Source organism: Lissotriton helveticus, chromosome 6 (assembly GCF_964261635.1).
Source record: "Lissotriton helveticus chromosome 6, aLisHel1.1, whole genome shotgun sequence".
Taxonomy (NCBI): domain Eukaryota; kingdom Metazoa; phylum Chordata; class Amphibia; order Caudata; family Salamandridae; genus Lissotriton; species Lissotriton helveticus.
Genome location: NC_136067.1, coordinates 773,120,834 through 773,134,404, shown reverse-complemented (window position 1 = coordinate 773,134,404; position 13,571 = coordinate 773,120,834). Strand labels below are relative to the sequence as shown.

General features: G+C 42.3%; 1 protein-coding gene across 4 annotated transcripts in view; it reads left to right on the top strand.

Moving 5' to 3' along the window:
- ANKRD6 (ankyrin repeat domain 6) overlaps positions 1 to 13,571 on the top strand; it is a 694,439-nt gene that overhangs the window by 535,642 nt on the left and 145,226 nt on the right. For all 4 annotated transcript variants that reach the window (XM_078648269.1, XM_078648270.1, XM_078648271.1 and 1 more), the window contains 2 exons: positions 3,108 to 3,206; positions 4,369 to 4,467. In XM_078648269.1, coding sequence (XP_078504395.1) covers positions 3,108 to 3,206; positions 4,369 to 4,467 — 198 coding nt within the window. The remainder of the gene's footprint in view (positions 1 to 3,107; positions 3,207 to 4,368; positions 4,468 to 13,571) is intronic.

Sequence of the window (13,571 nt, the reverse complement as noted above, 5' to 3'; positions counted from 1 at the left end):
CATTTCAGGAAAACCAAAGGAAAAAGAAGTCCCTGTAGGCTGAACTCTGGCTAACCGACCCAGGGAAGTGAACCAGGGTTTTGCAGCGCCAGGTGCACGCTTGTCTTCCTCTGCAGCTGGTAAGTGGCACCCCCATTCTTCCCTTCGCTGCGTTTGAAAGTATGCCCTTTGAGGATTACAACCTGTGCTCCTTGTGTCTGAGCGTGCGATATACCCAGTAAACTGCTTTGGTCTGTAGTTGCGCTATTGTGTGCAAGTGTAACGTACTGCCCACTGGCTATGAGTTGCACATGGGTGTCATGTTTCCATAAGTTACTGTGCGCATCTTTCTGAGTCCGTGCAGACGTAACATGCTATGCCCGGAAACAGTGTAGCCCTGAACGGGCATGTAGGGTTCTTGTGCTGCCAGTAAACCTGTGTCTAACTGGGCATGGGTAGACTGGTGCCATGCGTAGTGTGTGTGTCCTGTACTGTCCAGGACATGTGTGTAGCTGCACATGACACGCGGGTGCAATGTGCATTTTAGTCCCTTTGTAAAGCTGTGTAAGGGTGTCTTGGGGGCAGCATGGATTCATGATGTAAGTCATGAGGGGGTGACACCATGAGTTACCCGCACTGGGTGACACCAACCCTAGTGACGCCACTGGAGGTGACGCAGTGAGCTAAAGAACGATGATGGATTCAACCCAGATCTGTGACTGGGGGTGAGTGTCTGAAAAGTTTCAGCGCTCCGTCCATCATCTCCTTGTGTTTGCTCTGACAGTGTAGCTGTCAACAATAGCTTATGAGATCAACCGAAAAAAGGTTTGTCAAAGAAGATAATCAGTGCCAAAATCCTGGCCTAATAAGGTAATTTGTAAGATATTATGTAACAAAATACATGTCTGCAGGTACTCAGTGTAATAACAACACTTACACGCCTCTTGACTTTAATAAATGAGTGTTATAACAAATAAATCAGGCTTGCTGCTTTTGTTATACCTTGTCATATTAGAGCAGATCTTTCATATGATATCTGAAGTAACGTTTCCCAATCAGGCTTAGAGTTTATATTACTCTTTTGTCATCATAACCATATTTCTAATTTTGTCATGTTCTACCTAATGGTTGCCTCTTTGGCAAACCCTTGAGGTAGAAGATTTACACTGTACTGGCTCTTGCTGGAATCTATTAGCCGGGCTTAGAGGTGCTTTGTGTCACCCCTCTTCTGAATGCTTGTCAGTTATACTCTACCTTCATCTGTAACAACATACAGCATGAGGAAATGGGTCAGCCCACTTGCGCCTGTGAGTGACCACATTTGTCTAACTACATATGCACATCTATTTGAAAATGAATGTGCTTCAGTGCCAGGGCATGGGGGACAGTCCTTTAGTTTTCCCTTTTCTCTTTTTATAGGTCCCCTTTCATTTTTTTACCTTCTCTTTTTATTTTAACTTTTTAAAGCATACCACAGCTCCCCGAATCTTGCTAATGGTCTGTTTGCTTGTTGCTCATTTCTTCTGCAGCATGCCATATCCTGTGCTCCCACTGCCTCTAAACCAGGTGATGAACATTGAATGTTGTGTCCATAGTGTATCATGGTTTACCATTTAATGAAGAGCAATACGCTGATTCTAAATGTGAAGACCTTGGTGGAATTTTAACACAGTGACGCACTATGTACAATACCATTCAAAGGCAGCCTCCCACTGCTACACGTAATATCATTTGTTATTGCAAGTATATCCCTGCCATGTTCAGTGTGCAGCAGGTTTTCTTTTTTTTCTACTGTTTTTCTTTTATTTTATCTTGAATATGATGAATTTGTGTTTTATTGTGATTGTGGAAATGTAGTAGTAAGTCAGTGGGTGGATGAATTGGATGCATGAGTGCAAGTATGCGTGAAAGAGAGCCTCCATGATGACTTACTGCGTTCCTAAACACTTTAGTGACTGCAGACACACTTTCATTTATAAGCCAGACCTATTGCCTTTGGCAGTGCAAATTATTTCTGTAAATTCCAAGTTAAACCACCCATGCTGACTTGGGGAATTAAGTGATGGTCCCAGAAGTCTATGGTGCATTGACCAGGCATAGGAATTTTTGAGTCACTTTTAACCGCTTCCGGGACATGGGGTACTTCCTCTTAATTAATGTGTTTCATAGGCCAGGACACGGTGGATACTGTGGGCCCATATTTCTTCACCTATGGGGTTGGGCATGGGAATTGGGAGTGCAGTGTGGGTGGTTCACACCAATAGGTTAGACTTATAATAAGCCTTGTGGGTGAGTTGCACCATTAGTTGGTTGAACCCAAAAGTAGAGATGTGGCCTCTGAGGCTTTGCATCATGTGTTTGTTGATGTCGGAGACCTTTCTGTATGTCGCTGGCTGTGAAAGATAGTCACTGGATGTGTCTACAAAGGAAGAACATGGGTTGCTTAATATGTTTTTTCTGCAGTTTCGGAAGGGTTTGATGCGTGCAGGTGACTTTGGAGAGTTGAGCGGGGCTTTTAACAAGAGTACTAATCCCTGTTGACGCTTGGTATTTTGGCCAGTCTCTGCCTTGGGCTTGTAATACAATATATTTAAAGAGAAAAAGCTAGTTATTCAAATTGTATTTTGTGACAGAATCCCGCTATTTCACGGCATATATTTAACTAAGGAAGCTGATATTTCATAGCAGTGAAGAATGTTGTTTACAAATGTGCTGGATGGGGGGGACCAGATGTATATTTACTGATTCTATCAACTACAGATAAAGCAGGATGATAGATTTACCTTATGTAGGTAAATACCTCCTTTTAATGGTTTTACTTAAGAAATGGGGACTAAGACATGGCATTCTCTGGTCACTGTTCCATATTGCACATGCATGGTTTGACCTGCTGAAATTTACTGGGGAATAATTGTGGGAGGAGCGGTTATTACTGTAGTAGTTGATATTGTGGTAGGTGCGTTAACAGGAGAAACCACAAATATAGGAATTCACCAGCCCACTTTGGAGCACTGTCTAAGGACCTGGGCTTTAGATAGTGCTCAGGGAAAACTTTCCCAATAGAGCAGCATAAAATATGAGGAGGCAAAAGGATGGAGGTTATACCCATACATTCTTTTTCTTTGCAGGGTGATCAGACAGCATTGCACAGAGCTACAGTTGTTGGCAATTCTGATGTCATAGCAGCTCTCATTAAAGAAGGGTGTGCTTTGGACAGACAAGACAAGGTAAGCATTTCAACTCCCAACACAGTATTGGGAAAACAGTGTGTTGCATAGCATCAGAAAATGAACTGTCCCCGCTCGTGAATGGGACTCAGAGTTTGATGCATAATTCGTCATTGTGCCAGAAACCCTTTCTCATACACTTCCAATATAACGCAGGTACCACCTTAACAGGAAGGAAAGGAGACATTTCTTTAACGGCAAATCTTGAAGTTCAAAATATGCGAGACATATTTCTACAGTACTTGTCCTTCTTTATCACATAAGTAGCTACCTGCTTGTTTTTCAGCTCTATTATTTTGTGTTGCTGGTCCAATTTCAGCTTTATTATATTCTTGGCAGTTATATGCCATGCCACCCTACACCAGAAGACAATACGTCTACTGAAATTAAACAATATACTACTATTCTGGTATACACAAGGCGTCCCGGCTTGCAGCACTGATCATCCTACGGTTTGGTCAAGTGAGCAAGCAAAGGTGGTCAGAACACGCAAAGCCCACTAACACCTGACCCAGCCATTTCCCGTGATGAGACTGCCTATCCGAGATTCAAAAATCTCCCCATGCCTGAAAGGTAGATACTGGTTCCGTAACAGGGGTTCCTTCCCTTAGAACGGGTTGTCTATGTCCCATCTATTTTGTTGGACCACATCGTTCCCAACCTCCTCTTTAATCCCCTTTTTGTATTGGTGCTGCTGTAAACATACCAGATCCTGTTTGCAAGTACATGTAACTGTGGAAGGAAAATATTAGGAATTAAGGATTTGGTCGTCAACTAGCTGAACACAAAAAATCCAGTCAAGTTTTCTGTCCAATGACAAAGTATGAGAAAAATGTACCCAGAGAGAATTTTACCAGTTTATTTGTATATTTGATGGACATTCTGAAAACTCACCTGAGGTTTGCTGTTTGTCAGTTCGACAAGCCCAGCTCTAGTGTCAAGGTATTTTAAAATCTTAAAATAAACAATGCAGTAGAATCACAGTGCATATATTGGAAGTTTAAGGTCACTAATATTAAAGAAAATTGTACAGACATCCGGGCAATTTTCCCTCTTGAATCATTGTGCTTGTCCTCTAGTGCTTCTTCCATACCCACGCGTCTCTTTTGTTGATCGTAGACTTCAGAATGTGTTCTTCTCTTTTCCTTTGCATGTTCTTGAGGATGGGAACACTGCTCTCCATGAAGCTGCTTGGCATGGTTTCAGTCAGTCCGTCAAACTCCTTGTTAAAGCGGGAGCGAACGTTCTTGTCAAAAACAAGGTGAGATCGCAAGGAATATCTTGTACGGTACACGATGTCTCTGCGCTGCAGCAATGGAAAAGAACACAAATAATAATTTCAAAGTGCAAACTTGTTTCTGTCCAAGTATTGGATTTATGATGTCTAGTAAGGATTTCCGCTTAAAATTACCAGATGCTTTATAAACAGCATTAAATTAAGCACTTTTCCTTGCCTATTGTAAACATTTGTGGTCTTTTTATCTATGTTGTGTGTGTTAACTGGTCTTTTTTCGGTTAATTTACCCACTAACCTCATTATATTTGGTCCAGCAACCTTTAGAACTGCTCATCACCGCTATCAAATAAAAAAAAACACCAGAGAACTGAGAGTCACAACTTGGTAAAGGCAGAGTCAGAGTAAAAGGCCATTGCCAAATGCAGGACAATGAGGGAAAGACAAATGTGATTTGTAGAATGCTTGCAAAAAGTCTCAGCCACTGGCAGTTGCTCGGGTTGCATTCCATTCCATCTTTTTTCACTCACTACTTCAAGAAAAGTAATCCAAGGAATATTTTTTTAAGTATATGGTAGGAAAGAGGCTTATGGACCTGAGGTAATGAGTTTTAGATCCTAGGATCATCTTCAGAGATCGCAAGATTAACGCATATAAGTGTTTAGGCCTTTACATTTTCAAATGGCAGTAGATTTCACCAGAGGATCATCCACATAAGAGACTGTTTCTTGAACAAGTGAGTTGTACATAATGCAGGTAGCTTAACCTATGAGCTGACATTACAAGGAGGACGATAGATAAAACATAATGCAAGTGATCAAATAAAGAGCATCCATTACCAAGCTTAGAGCAACAGAATTAATTACTTTTAAAGGCGCAAGAGTGGATGCATGGAGACCCACAAAAAGCATTGCTTCCCTAGAGGCAGGGGGTATGAAATGAAAAATGAAATGAAATCTAGTATTTGTAAAGTGCACAGTTACCAGAGGGTGTCAAGGCGCTGGGTGCTGGCAGGAAGATTAAGCTAGCTATTGCCCAGAGTCACATGTCAGGCACCCTGGCCGCTGCGCCACACCTCTTTCTTTTGTTGACTTCATAACTTTGGCATTGTTCAAAGAATTTGCGAAAAACTTTACAACAAAAAAAAACACACCCACTTTGAGATCTTCATGGCCACTTTCAAAGAGATCTGATAAGCAGGGACCCAAAACAATAAGGGGCAAGGGTCCCAAAAGTGCTATATTCCATTTTAGTTCCCATAGGAATATTTGTTCACTGAAACAGAAAACACAGCTCAACAAAATTACGCCAACTTTGTCAGGAAGGTAGACAGAAGGGCCGCAGAGCTGGATCCGTCTATTCAACAAGTTAGAATGCTCTGATTTTGATTGGCCGAGGGACCCTTGCCACATGGTTTCACATATGCATCCTATATTGAAACTGTGATTCCCAGTTGTTTTTAAGGATCTAAGTGTAGACCAGACCCTGTGATTGGTCCCCCTTTTTTGACCATACACAGAGTAGTTTGGCCTCCCCCGGAAGGTTGGGTGCCACAGTGGTTGGATCTCCAGGGTGGATGCTCAGGTGAGTTGAGCGCAGTGCCTGGTTGTAATCTGTCCATAGTATGTTGGACGCAGGCCCTGCAGTCAACCCCTGCATAAGGTGAAAGGCCTGCACAGTGGGAGTTGGCTACACACGGAACGCGCCCATGGCAGAGTGGGTGCTGGTCCCTGTGGGAGGCCACAGCTGCACACGGCCAGAGGCTGTAGCAGATGAAGTGTGCTGCCTGTAGTGGGATGGGTAAAGGGCCGGCCGGCGGGCCAGGCCTTGAGGCCAACCATCGCTGTGCACAGCCTCTGGCTGTACACAGTAGGCTTTGGTCAGCAGCAGGTGGTTTGACGCAGGACCTGGCTGGAGGCCAGTCACACAGTGTGGTGGTTGGTTGCCTACAGCTGGATAGATAGGTGTAGGACCTGGCCAGAGTTATGGTTTGCATGCCTATTTTGCGAGTTATGGATTGTGGTCCTAACCATAACTTGCACATTTTTGTCATTTTTTCACATTTAATTTGTAACTATAACTGAATTTTAACTGTGTTTTTTAGGTAAATATATATTACATGTAGAAGATGACAGTAAATGTCAATGTTGAAACCAATAGTTATGCTGTTCCTCAATGATAGAGTGTCAGAGTCAGGGAAACAGGGGAAACGACCTTAATAACGCAGTCAAAACACCGCAGTACATTTAGATCACTGCTTTTACAACGCAAGTCTTTACCACACAGATGACTAGTTGCAAGTACTTAAAAGAATATAGCAACTGTCTGAGGAAGTGTCCGAATTTAAAGTAAAATGCTTGCCAAATCTGTTCTCCATGACTAGGAACTGGAGCAAATGCTCTTGCCATTTGGCGGACTGCAGCAGCCCAGGGAGCACATTTATATGCCTCCTTAGGAAGACGTATTTTCGCAGTAACTTTCAGTGCACCTTCTGCCTCAAACACAGAATAAGTGAGTGCAGTAGCCTGCACCCCCAAAGCCCTAAATACTTCCTTTCTTTGCTGAGACCTGGGCTTTTTTGTAACATGTAGAAGGCAGATGACAAACGAAAAGCAACTTGATAAAGTCTGCTCTCGAGTGAGACCTGTTACTGTGCTTTTAATGATGGGCTGGGAGGGGCGGGAACAACACGGAGAGCATAGGGGACAAGTTTATGAGGGGCAAGCAGCACATAGGGGAGAAAGTATGAAAACACATGCACTGCCTTTGAGTGCTCATAGAAAAAGAAAAAATAGTTCCCTAAGTTAATCAATGGAAGATACAAGTTATAAAGGAGCTTTGCTCCACAGGAGGGACAAGCGCATGAAAAGGAAGGAATGCCATAGAATAAGTTCAAGTAAATTATATTGACAGTAAAGCCAACAAATAGTAAGGAAAAGGCTGACTCATAGTAGACTGTAAGTAATGGTATTGTGCACAATAGCCCTTCCAACAACAGACAACTAAAAGCTGTTTGGTGAGACCTAAAAAGGATGAAGTATGGAAAGAAAAAAAAAATGCCTAGTAGTTTTGACACTCCCGCCCTGGCACCGAAGTGCATGTCTTTTTAACCAGATATACACAAATCATCAGGCAAAGTGCCTCACTCACATTACAGGAAAGTTAGTGGTCTAAGTGGGCTGGCCGTTACCCCATGTTGTGGTGGTTGGAAGCAAAATATGAATGACAGTTAGACAGACCAGTAGATGAAGAGGGATGATCCAAACCCACCGGTATGTATGTCGAAATTTTTTATGCTTTTTCTTTTATTACACAAAGCTGGAAAGTAGCAAAACCGGTTACTAGGCTGGCCTAAAAAAGGAGGGGATGAAACAGGTGGTATAAATGTCCTTAAACTTCCCTCCTTACATGAGTGTGTCAAATATTTTTAGCTGCAACAAATCTGCTACAAAGAAATCCCTTATGGCAATAAAAATGTTAAATAATGTAAGTATTTTATTAAAGTACGTTTATTGTATTTCTTAACATCTATAAGGTATCTTTTTCATGGCTAATTTTTTACTTTTTTTAAAAATTGTTTAAAAAGATGAAACTTAACACATTAAAAAGAATCCTAAATATCTTGTGTGTTTCGTGGCTGCTTTGTCTGATTAGTTCGCTCCTTAAAATGGAACACAAGCCTTTGCTAAGGCATGCGACACAGAAGAAGAGACGACAAAGAAAAGGAACTCGGGGAAAAGGAACAGACCCTAAACACTGCATCACAAACAGTGAATACAGAAATGAGAGGATGAACATCTCTAATACATCGCCTCAGACCCGGAGAGATATCAAAGGACTACAGGCACAAATTGACAATATGTCACAGGACATCCTAAGCACACTGAAAACAATGGAAAAGATTCTGGAAATCACTGAAAGCATGCACTCCAAAGTCGAACACATCCAAGAAGTAATGCATAATTCTCAAGAAAAGAGGAGGGAGATAACCATGCCATCACTAAATAGGCACAATCGACCAGATAGGATTCCTAGTTATTTAACAGAAGACGAAACCCTATCCCTACTTCGGGCATATGAGCCTCCAGAACATAGTAGAGGGGAGGAAATTAGAACAGTTCCGATTGATGCTAATAGAACATCCAGACATAAAGAAAGGAAACCCAACCTTAACAACTTCCAACAAGTCCAATTATCCACCAGCTTGTCTGAGCGGGACTTTAGAGACACAAGAAAACCTCTGAAATGCCTACTGCTCAACTGTAGGTCCGCAGTAAAACATGCGTCAGACATCGCGGCCCTTATTATTAGCCAGGAAATTGACCTTGCGATCCTAACAGAGACATGGCTGTCCGAATCATCGTCTCCAGTCATGGATCTGTTAGTGCCCCCTCAATATAACATAGTGAGACTAGACAGACCAAAAAAGATAGGAGGTAATATAGCCTGCATACACCGATCAGACATAGAAATCAACCAAAATCAATGCGACTCTCTCAAATCCTGTGAATACCTAGGTCTAAATATACGATGAGCAGAATATCAAAGGTGCAACCTACATGCCTTATACCATCCTCCTGGAAATAAGGCTACTTTTATAGACCAGTTAATGGAGATCATCTCGGAAAACTCTAACAATCACTCTAACAACATATTCCTGGGCGATTTTAACTTACACTGGGATGACAAGGACAAACAGATCAGCGTTCTTAAAGACTTTTTGATTGAGCTAAATCTTACCCAAGCCTGCACACAGCTGACAAACGCAAAAGGAGCAACACTGGACTGGATAATATCAAAAAACAAGAACATAGTGATCCACTCAGTTGTGCCTTGTGACTGGTCCGATCACCATGCCATAACCTTCCTAATACCTACCGTGAAAAGGAATAAGACCACGCAGCCTATTAAACTCAAAAAGTGGACCCGGGACAATAAGGATGCGAATATTGAACGGCTAGTAGAAAGCTGTGAGAAAGGTCTGAATCCGCCTAACAACGTGTGGAATGTGAATGACCTAACGGATCACTACACTACGACAATAACAAACATAGTCAACACTACCATGCCACTAAAACTGAAAAGGAACACAGAAAAGGACAAAAACCCTTGGTTCAATGGGGCATTGAATGATGATAGGCGGAAACTAAGACTTGCTGAAAGAAAGTGGAGACAACACCCTGCAACACCCGAACTGAAATCACTCAGAAAAATTAGAAGTGAGTACAACAAAAAGATCCTCAATTCCAAAAAAGAATATATTAGATCAGAACTAGATAACGCCAAAAACAGGCCGAAGAAGCTATTTGAGATTTTAAAGCAGCAATCCAACAAATTGGCCAAATCGGCCCAAGAAACCACTGAAACTCAGCTGAACTGTGAAGAATTTTCAACCTTCTTCACCGACAAGGCCAACACTTTGGAAATAGAGCTCAAGATGGCAGCGGACAACCTGCCCAACAAACCACACAGACTGAACAACTCCACCCTGACAATCAACCACAATGAAGCAAAAAACAAAGCGCATTGGGATACCTTCAAGCTATATGATCAGAATGCTATCGCCAAAACATTATTGGATATCAAACCGAATAACCACTATAATGACCCACTACCTGCCAAATGTCTACAAAAAATCAACCACATCCCAATATGGACCAAAATAATAAATGCCTCGCTCTCACAAGGGAACCTTCCAGAATGCTTAAAAACAGGCCAAGTTGTCCCCATCATCAAAAAACCAACAGCGGACCCAGCAGATCCTAATAACTTTCGCCCAGTTACCAATATTCCAGTACTTGCCAAGTTAATCGAGAAATGTGTACAAAACCAACTGAGTCACCACATCGCTAATTTCAGACGACTGCCAATCTGGGTTTAGAACAGGCCACAGCACAGAAACAGCAATCCTACATATCGTCGATGATGCTTTACAGGCCCTAGATCAGAATAGAACATGTCTACTAGTCCTTCTTGACCTGTCCTCTGCATTCGACACTGTAAATCATGAAAAATTACTAAGCAGGCTGCATAACAGGATGGGAATGTCGGGAAATGTGCTGAGATGGTTTGAATCCTTCCTTCAGAATAGAACTCAAAGGTTTTTGGTCAGCCAGACACTATCCCCATCATGTCCTAATTTGATCGGAGTCCCTCAAGGATCTACACTATCTCCTTCACTTTTCAACCTATATGTCGAACCTCTGACAGAAATTCTCAGAGACGCAAACATATCTTATCATATGTACGCAGACAACACGCAAATATACATCAAGATCGCATCTCTGAAAGATATCATGTTAATGAATGAGGCCTTAAAAATGTCATTAAACTGATTGATCAGCAATCATCTGAAGCTAAATGCACAAAAAACTGAGTTCCTATTAATCTCTCCACCAAAGAGCCACACGGAAGTGAAAGAATGGACCAAAGTGATCACAGCACTAAACTGCACTCCTACTCTAGTGGACTCAGCGAAATCGTTAGGAATCACATTAGATAAGAACCTAGACATGAAAGCCCATATCAAATCAATGGCAAAAGATGCACGCTTTCACTTGAACCATATTAGGAAAGTGAAACCATTCATCTCTACGGCAGATCTCAAAATGGCAGTACAATCCTTAGTTATCTCAAGGATTGAATATGGATGTACAACCTTAGCAGGTCTGCCAAAAATTTCCATGGCACCACTAAAAGCATGTCTCAATGCAGCTGCAAGGCTCATCACCGGATCGAGGAAATTCGATCATATCACGCCACACCTGAAATCGTTAAACTGGCTACCATACGAAGCTAAAACCCAACTTAAAATGGCATGTATCACCCACAAAGCGCTCCACTACAAAACACCAAGATACCTGGCTCAGAAGATAGAGCTATCTGAAGGAGACAGACCAGCCAGGAGTTCCAAGGAGCTGCTGCTGAGACCACCCATCTTCCGGAAGAAGAAAACATACAACAGAGCTTTCTCAGGGACAGCCCCCAGAATCAAGAACGCACTCCCTCCAAATATTAGGAAAATTACAAACACGGCAACATTCAAGAGGGAAGCTAAGATTTTCCTAATGAGTAAGTTCCTCACTTAGGCAAGAAGGGACATCACCGCCACCGCGACATAGTTGTCCATGTGGTAAGTAATTTTGAATGCCTCACAGATTTGACTCATTATTTCATTCTGAAAATGCCCACCTCTGTCTGATTCAAGTGAGACTGGAAAACCGTACCTAGGTATTAGTTCTCACAATAACAATTTGGCTACAGTGATGGCATCATTTTTCTCTGCAGGATAGGCCTCGACCCATTTTGAAAACAGGCAAACAATGACAAGGACGTATCTCATTCCTTTAAAAAGGGGTAACTGGATAAAGTCAATCTGTAACCTTATAAAAGGACCTTCTGCTTTCCCAATTTTTCCTAGTGAAACTACTGTTTTCTTCCCAGCATTGTATTGCTGACAGGTCAAGCACCTCTGGCAGAGTCTCTCTGCTACCTTCCTGAATTTCGAATTGAACCATGTCTGTTTGAAGACACGGACCATGGCATCCCTACCAATGTGCGTATTTCCATGTATTAACCGGGCCATAGGAGCAAGCAAGCTATCAGGCAATACAGGCATACCATCAGGGCATACAATGACACCATCCTCGCTCCTCTGTTGACACCCAAACTTTCTCCATCTTCTCCTTTCCTTGGGTCCTGCTGCGTCCTGCAACTCTCTCAGTTCTTTCCATGTATGTACACTTTCAAACACCATAAGTTGGCAGCTGTTTCCGCTCCCTCCCAATTTGATATTGACTGACATTTGATGTCTTGCACAATGTTGGGCCAGTTGGTCAGCATATCGATTACCTGCTGTCACATTGTCATCGCCAGATTTGTGAGCAGCACACTTGACCACTGCAAATTCTTTTGGTAACTGGATTGCTTCCAGTAATTCCTGTACCACTTTTCCATTTCTGATAGGAGTACCTGAAGAGGTCAGGAACTCTCTTTGCAGCCATAATTGGCCGAAGTCATGCACAACCCCGTAACCATATTGGCTGTCAGTATATATGGTTACTCTTTAATTTTCCCAAATTTACAGGCTTTTGTCAATGCAATCAATTCGGCTACTTGTGCAGACTTTACTCCAAATAGATAGGATGCTTCTACAGCACGTGATATCGTAACTACAGCATAGGCAGCACTTAGGCCTCCATCCTCATGTCTCAGACATGAGCCATCTACAAACAGCTCGAAATCTTCTACAGGCAGGGGCATTTCCTTGATATCTGGGCGTGGTTTGGTACCAAATTCAATCAGGTCAATGCAGTCATGCTCGACCTCTCCCTGTACTTCTGCAATTAGTGAATCTGGTAATAGGGTAGCTGGATTCAGTATGTTACACCGAGTAATGGTTACATTTGCTGCACCTACAAGGATTCTTTCATATTTAGTCAGCCGACTAGGTGTGAGATACTGGGTTTTAGTTCTGGTCAGTAGGATTACAACTGCATGTGGAACATACACAGTTACAGGATGTCCCATAATGATGGATTCACTTTGTTCAAAACTCATACAAGTTGCAGCTACTGCTTTCAGACAACCAGGTAATCCAGCAGCCACTGGATCCAAAGTAGCAGAGAAATATGCTACTGGACGTCTAGTCAAACCATGCTCTTGAGTTAGGACTGACAGTGCACAATTGTCTCGTGTATCACAAAACAGTGCAAATTCTTTCGAGTAATCGGGCATTCCTAATGCTGGAGCTGTACACAGACATTCTCGTAATTTTGTAAAAGCTGTCATGCTTTCCTCATTCCATTAGATATTTTTCTCCTTTCTTTGTCATTTTTATCAAAGGTTTTGCTAGGACTGCAAATCCCACAATCCACTGTCTGCAGTATCCTACAACTCCAAGGAACATTCTGATCTCTTTTTGAGTATTGGGTAATTGCATGTTTCGAATTATCCTAATTCTTTCTGAGGTAACTTTCCTAATACCCTTCTCTATCTGGTGCCCCAAATATTTCACTGAAGTGGTACAGAACTGTAGTCTGTCAGGTGATACTTAATGTCCTCCTTCACCTAAGTGGTTCAGTAAGGCAATGGTGTCAACAACACAGTCTTTCTGACTTTTAGACGCCACC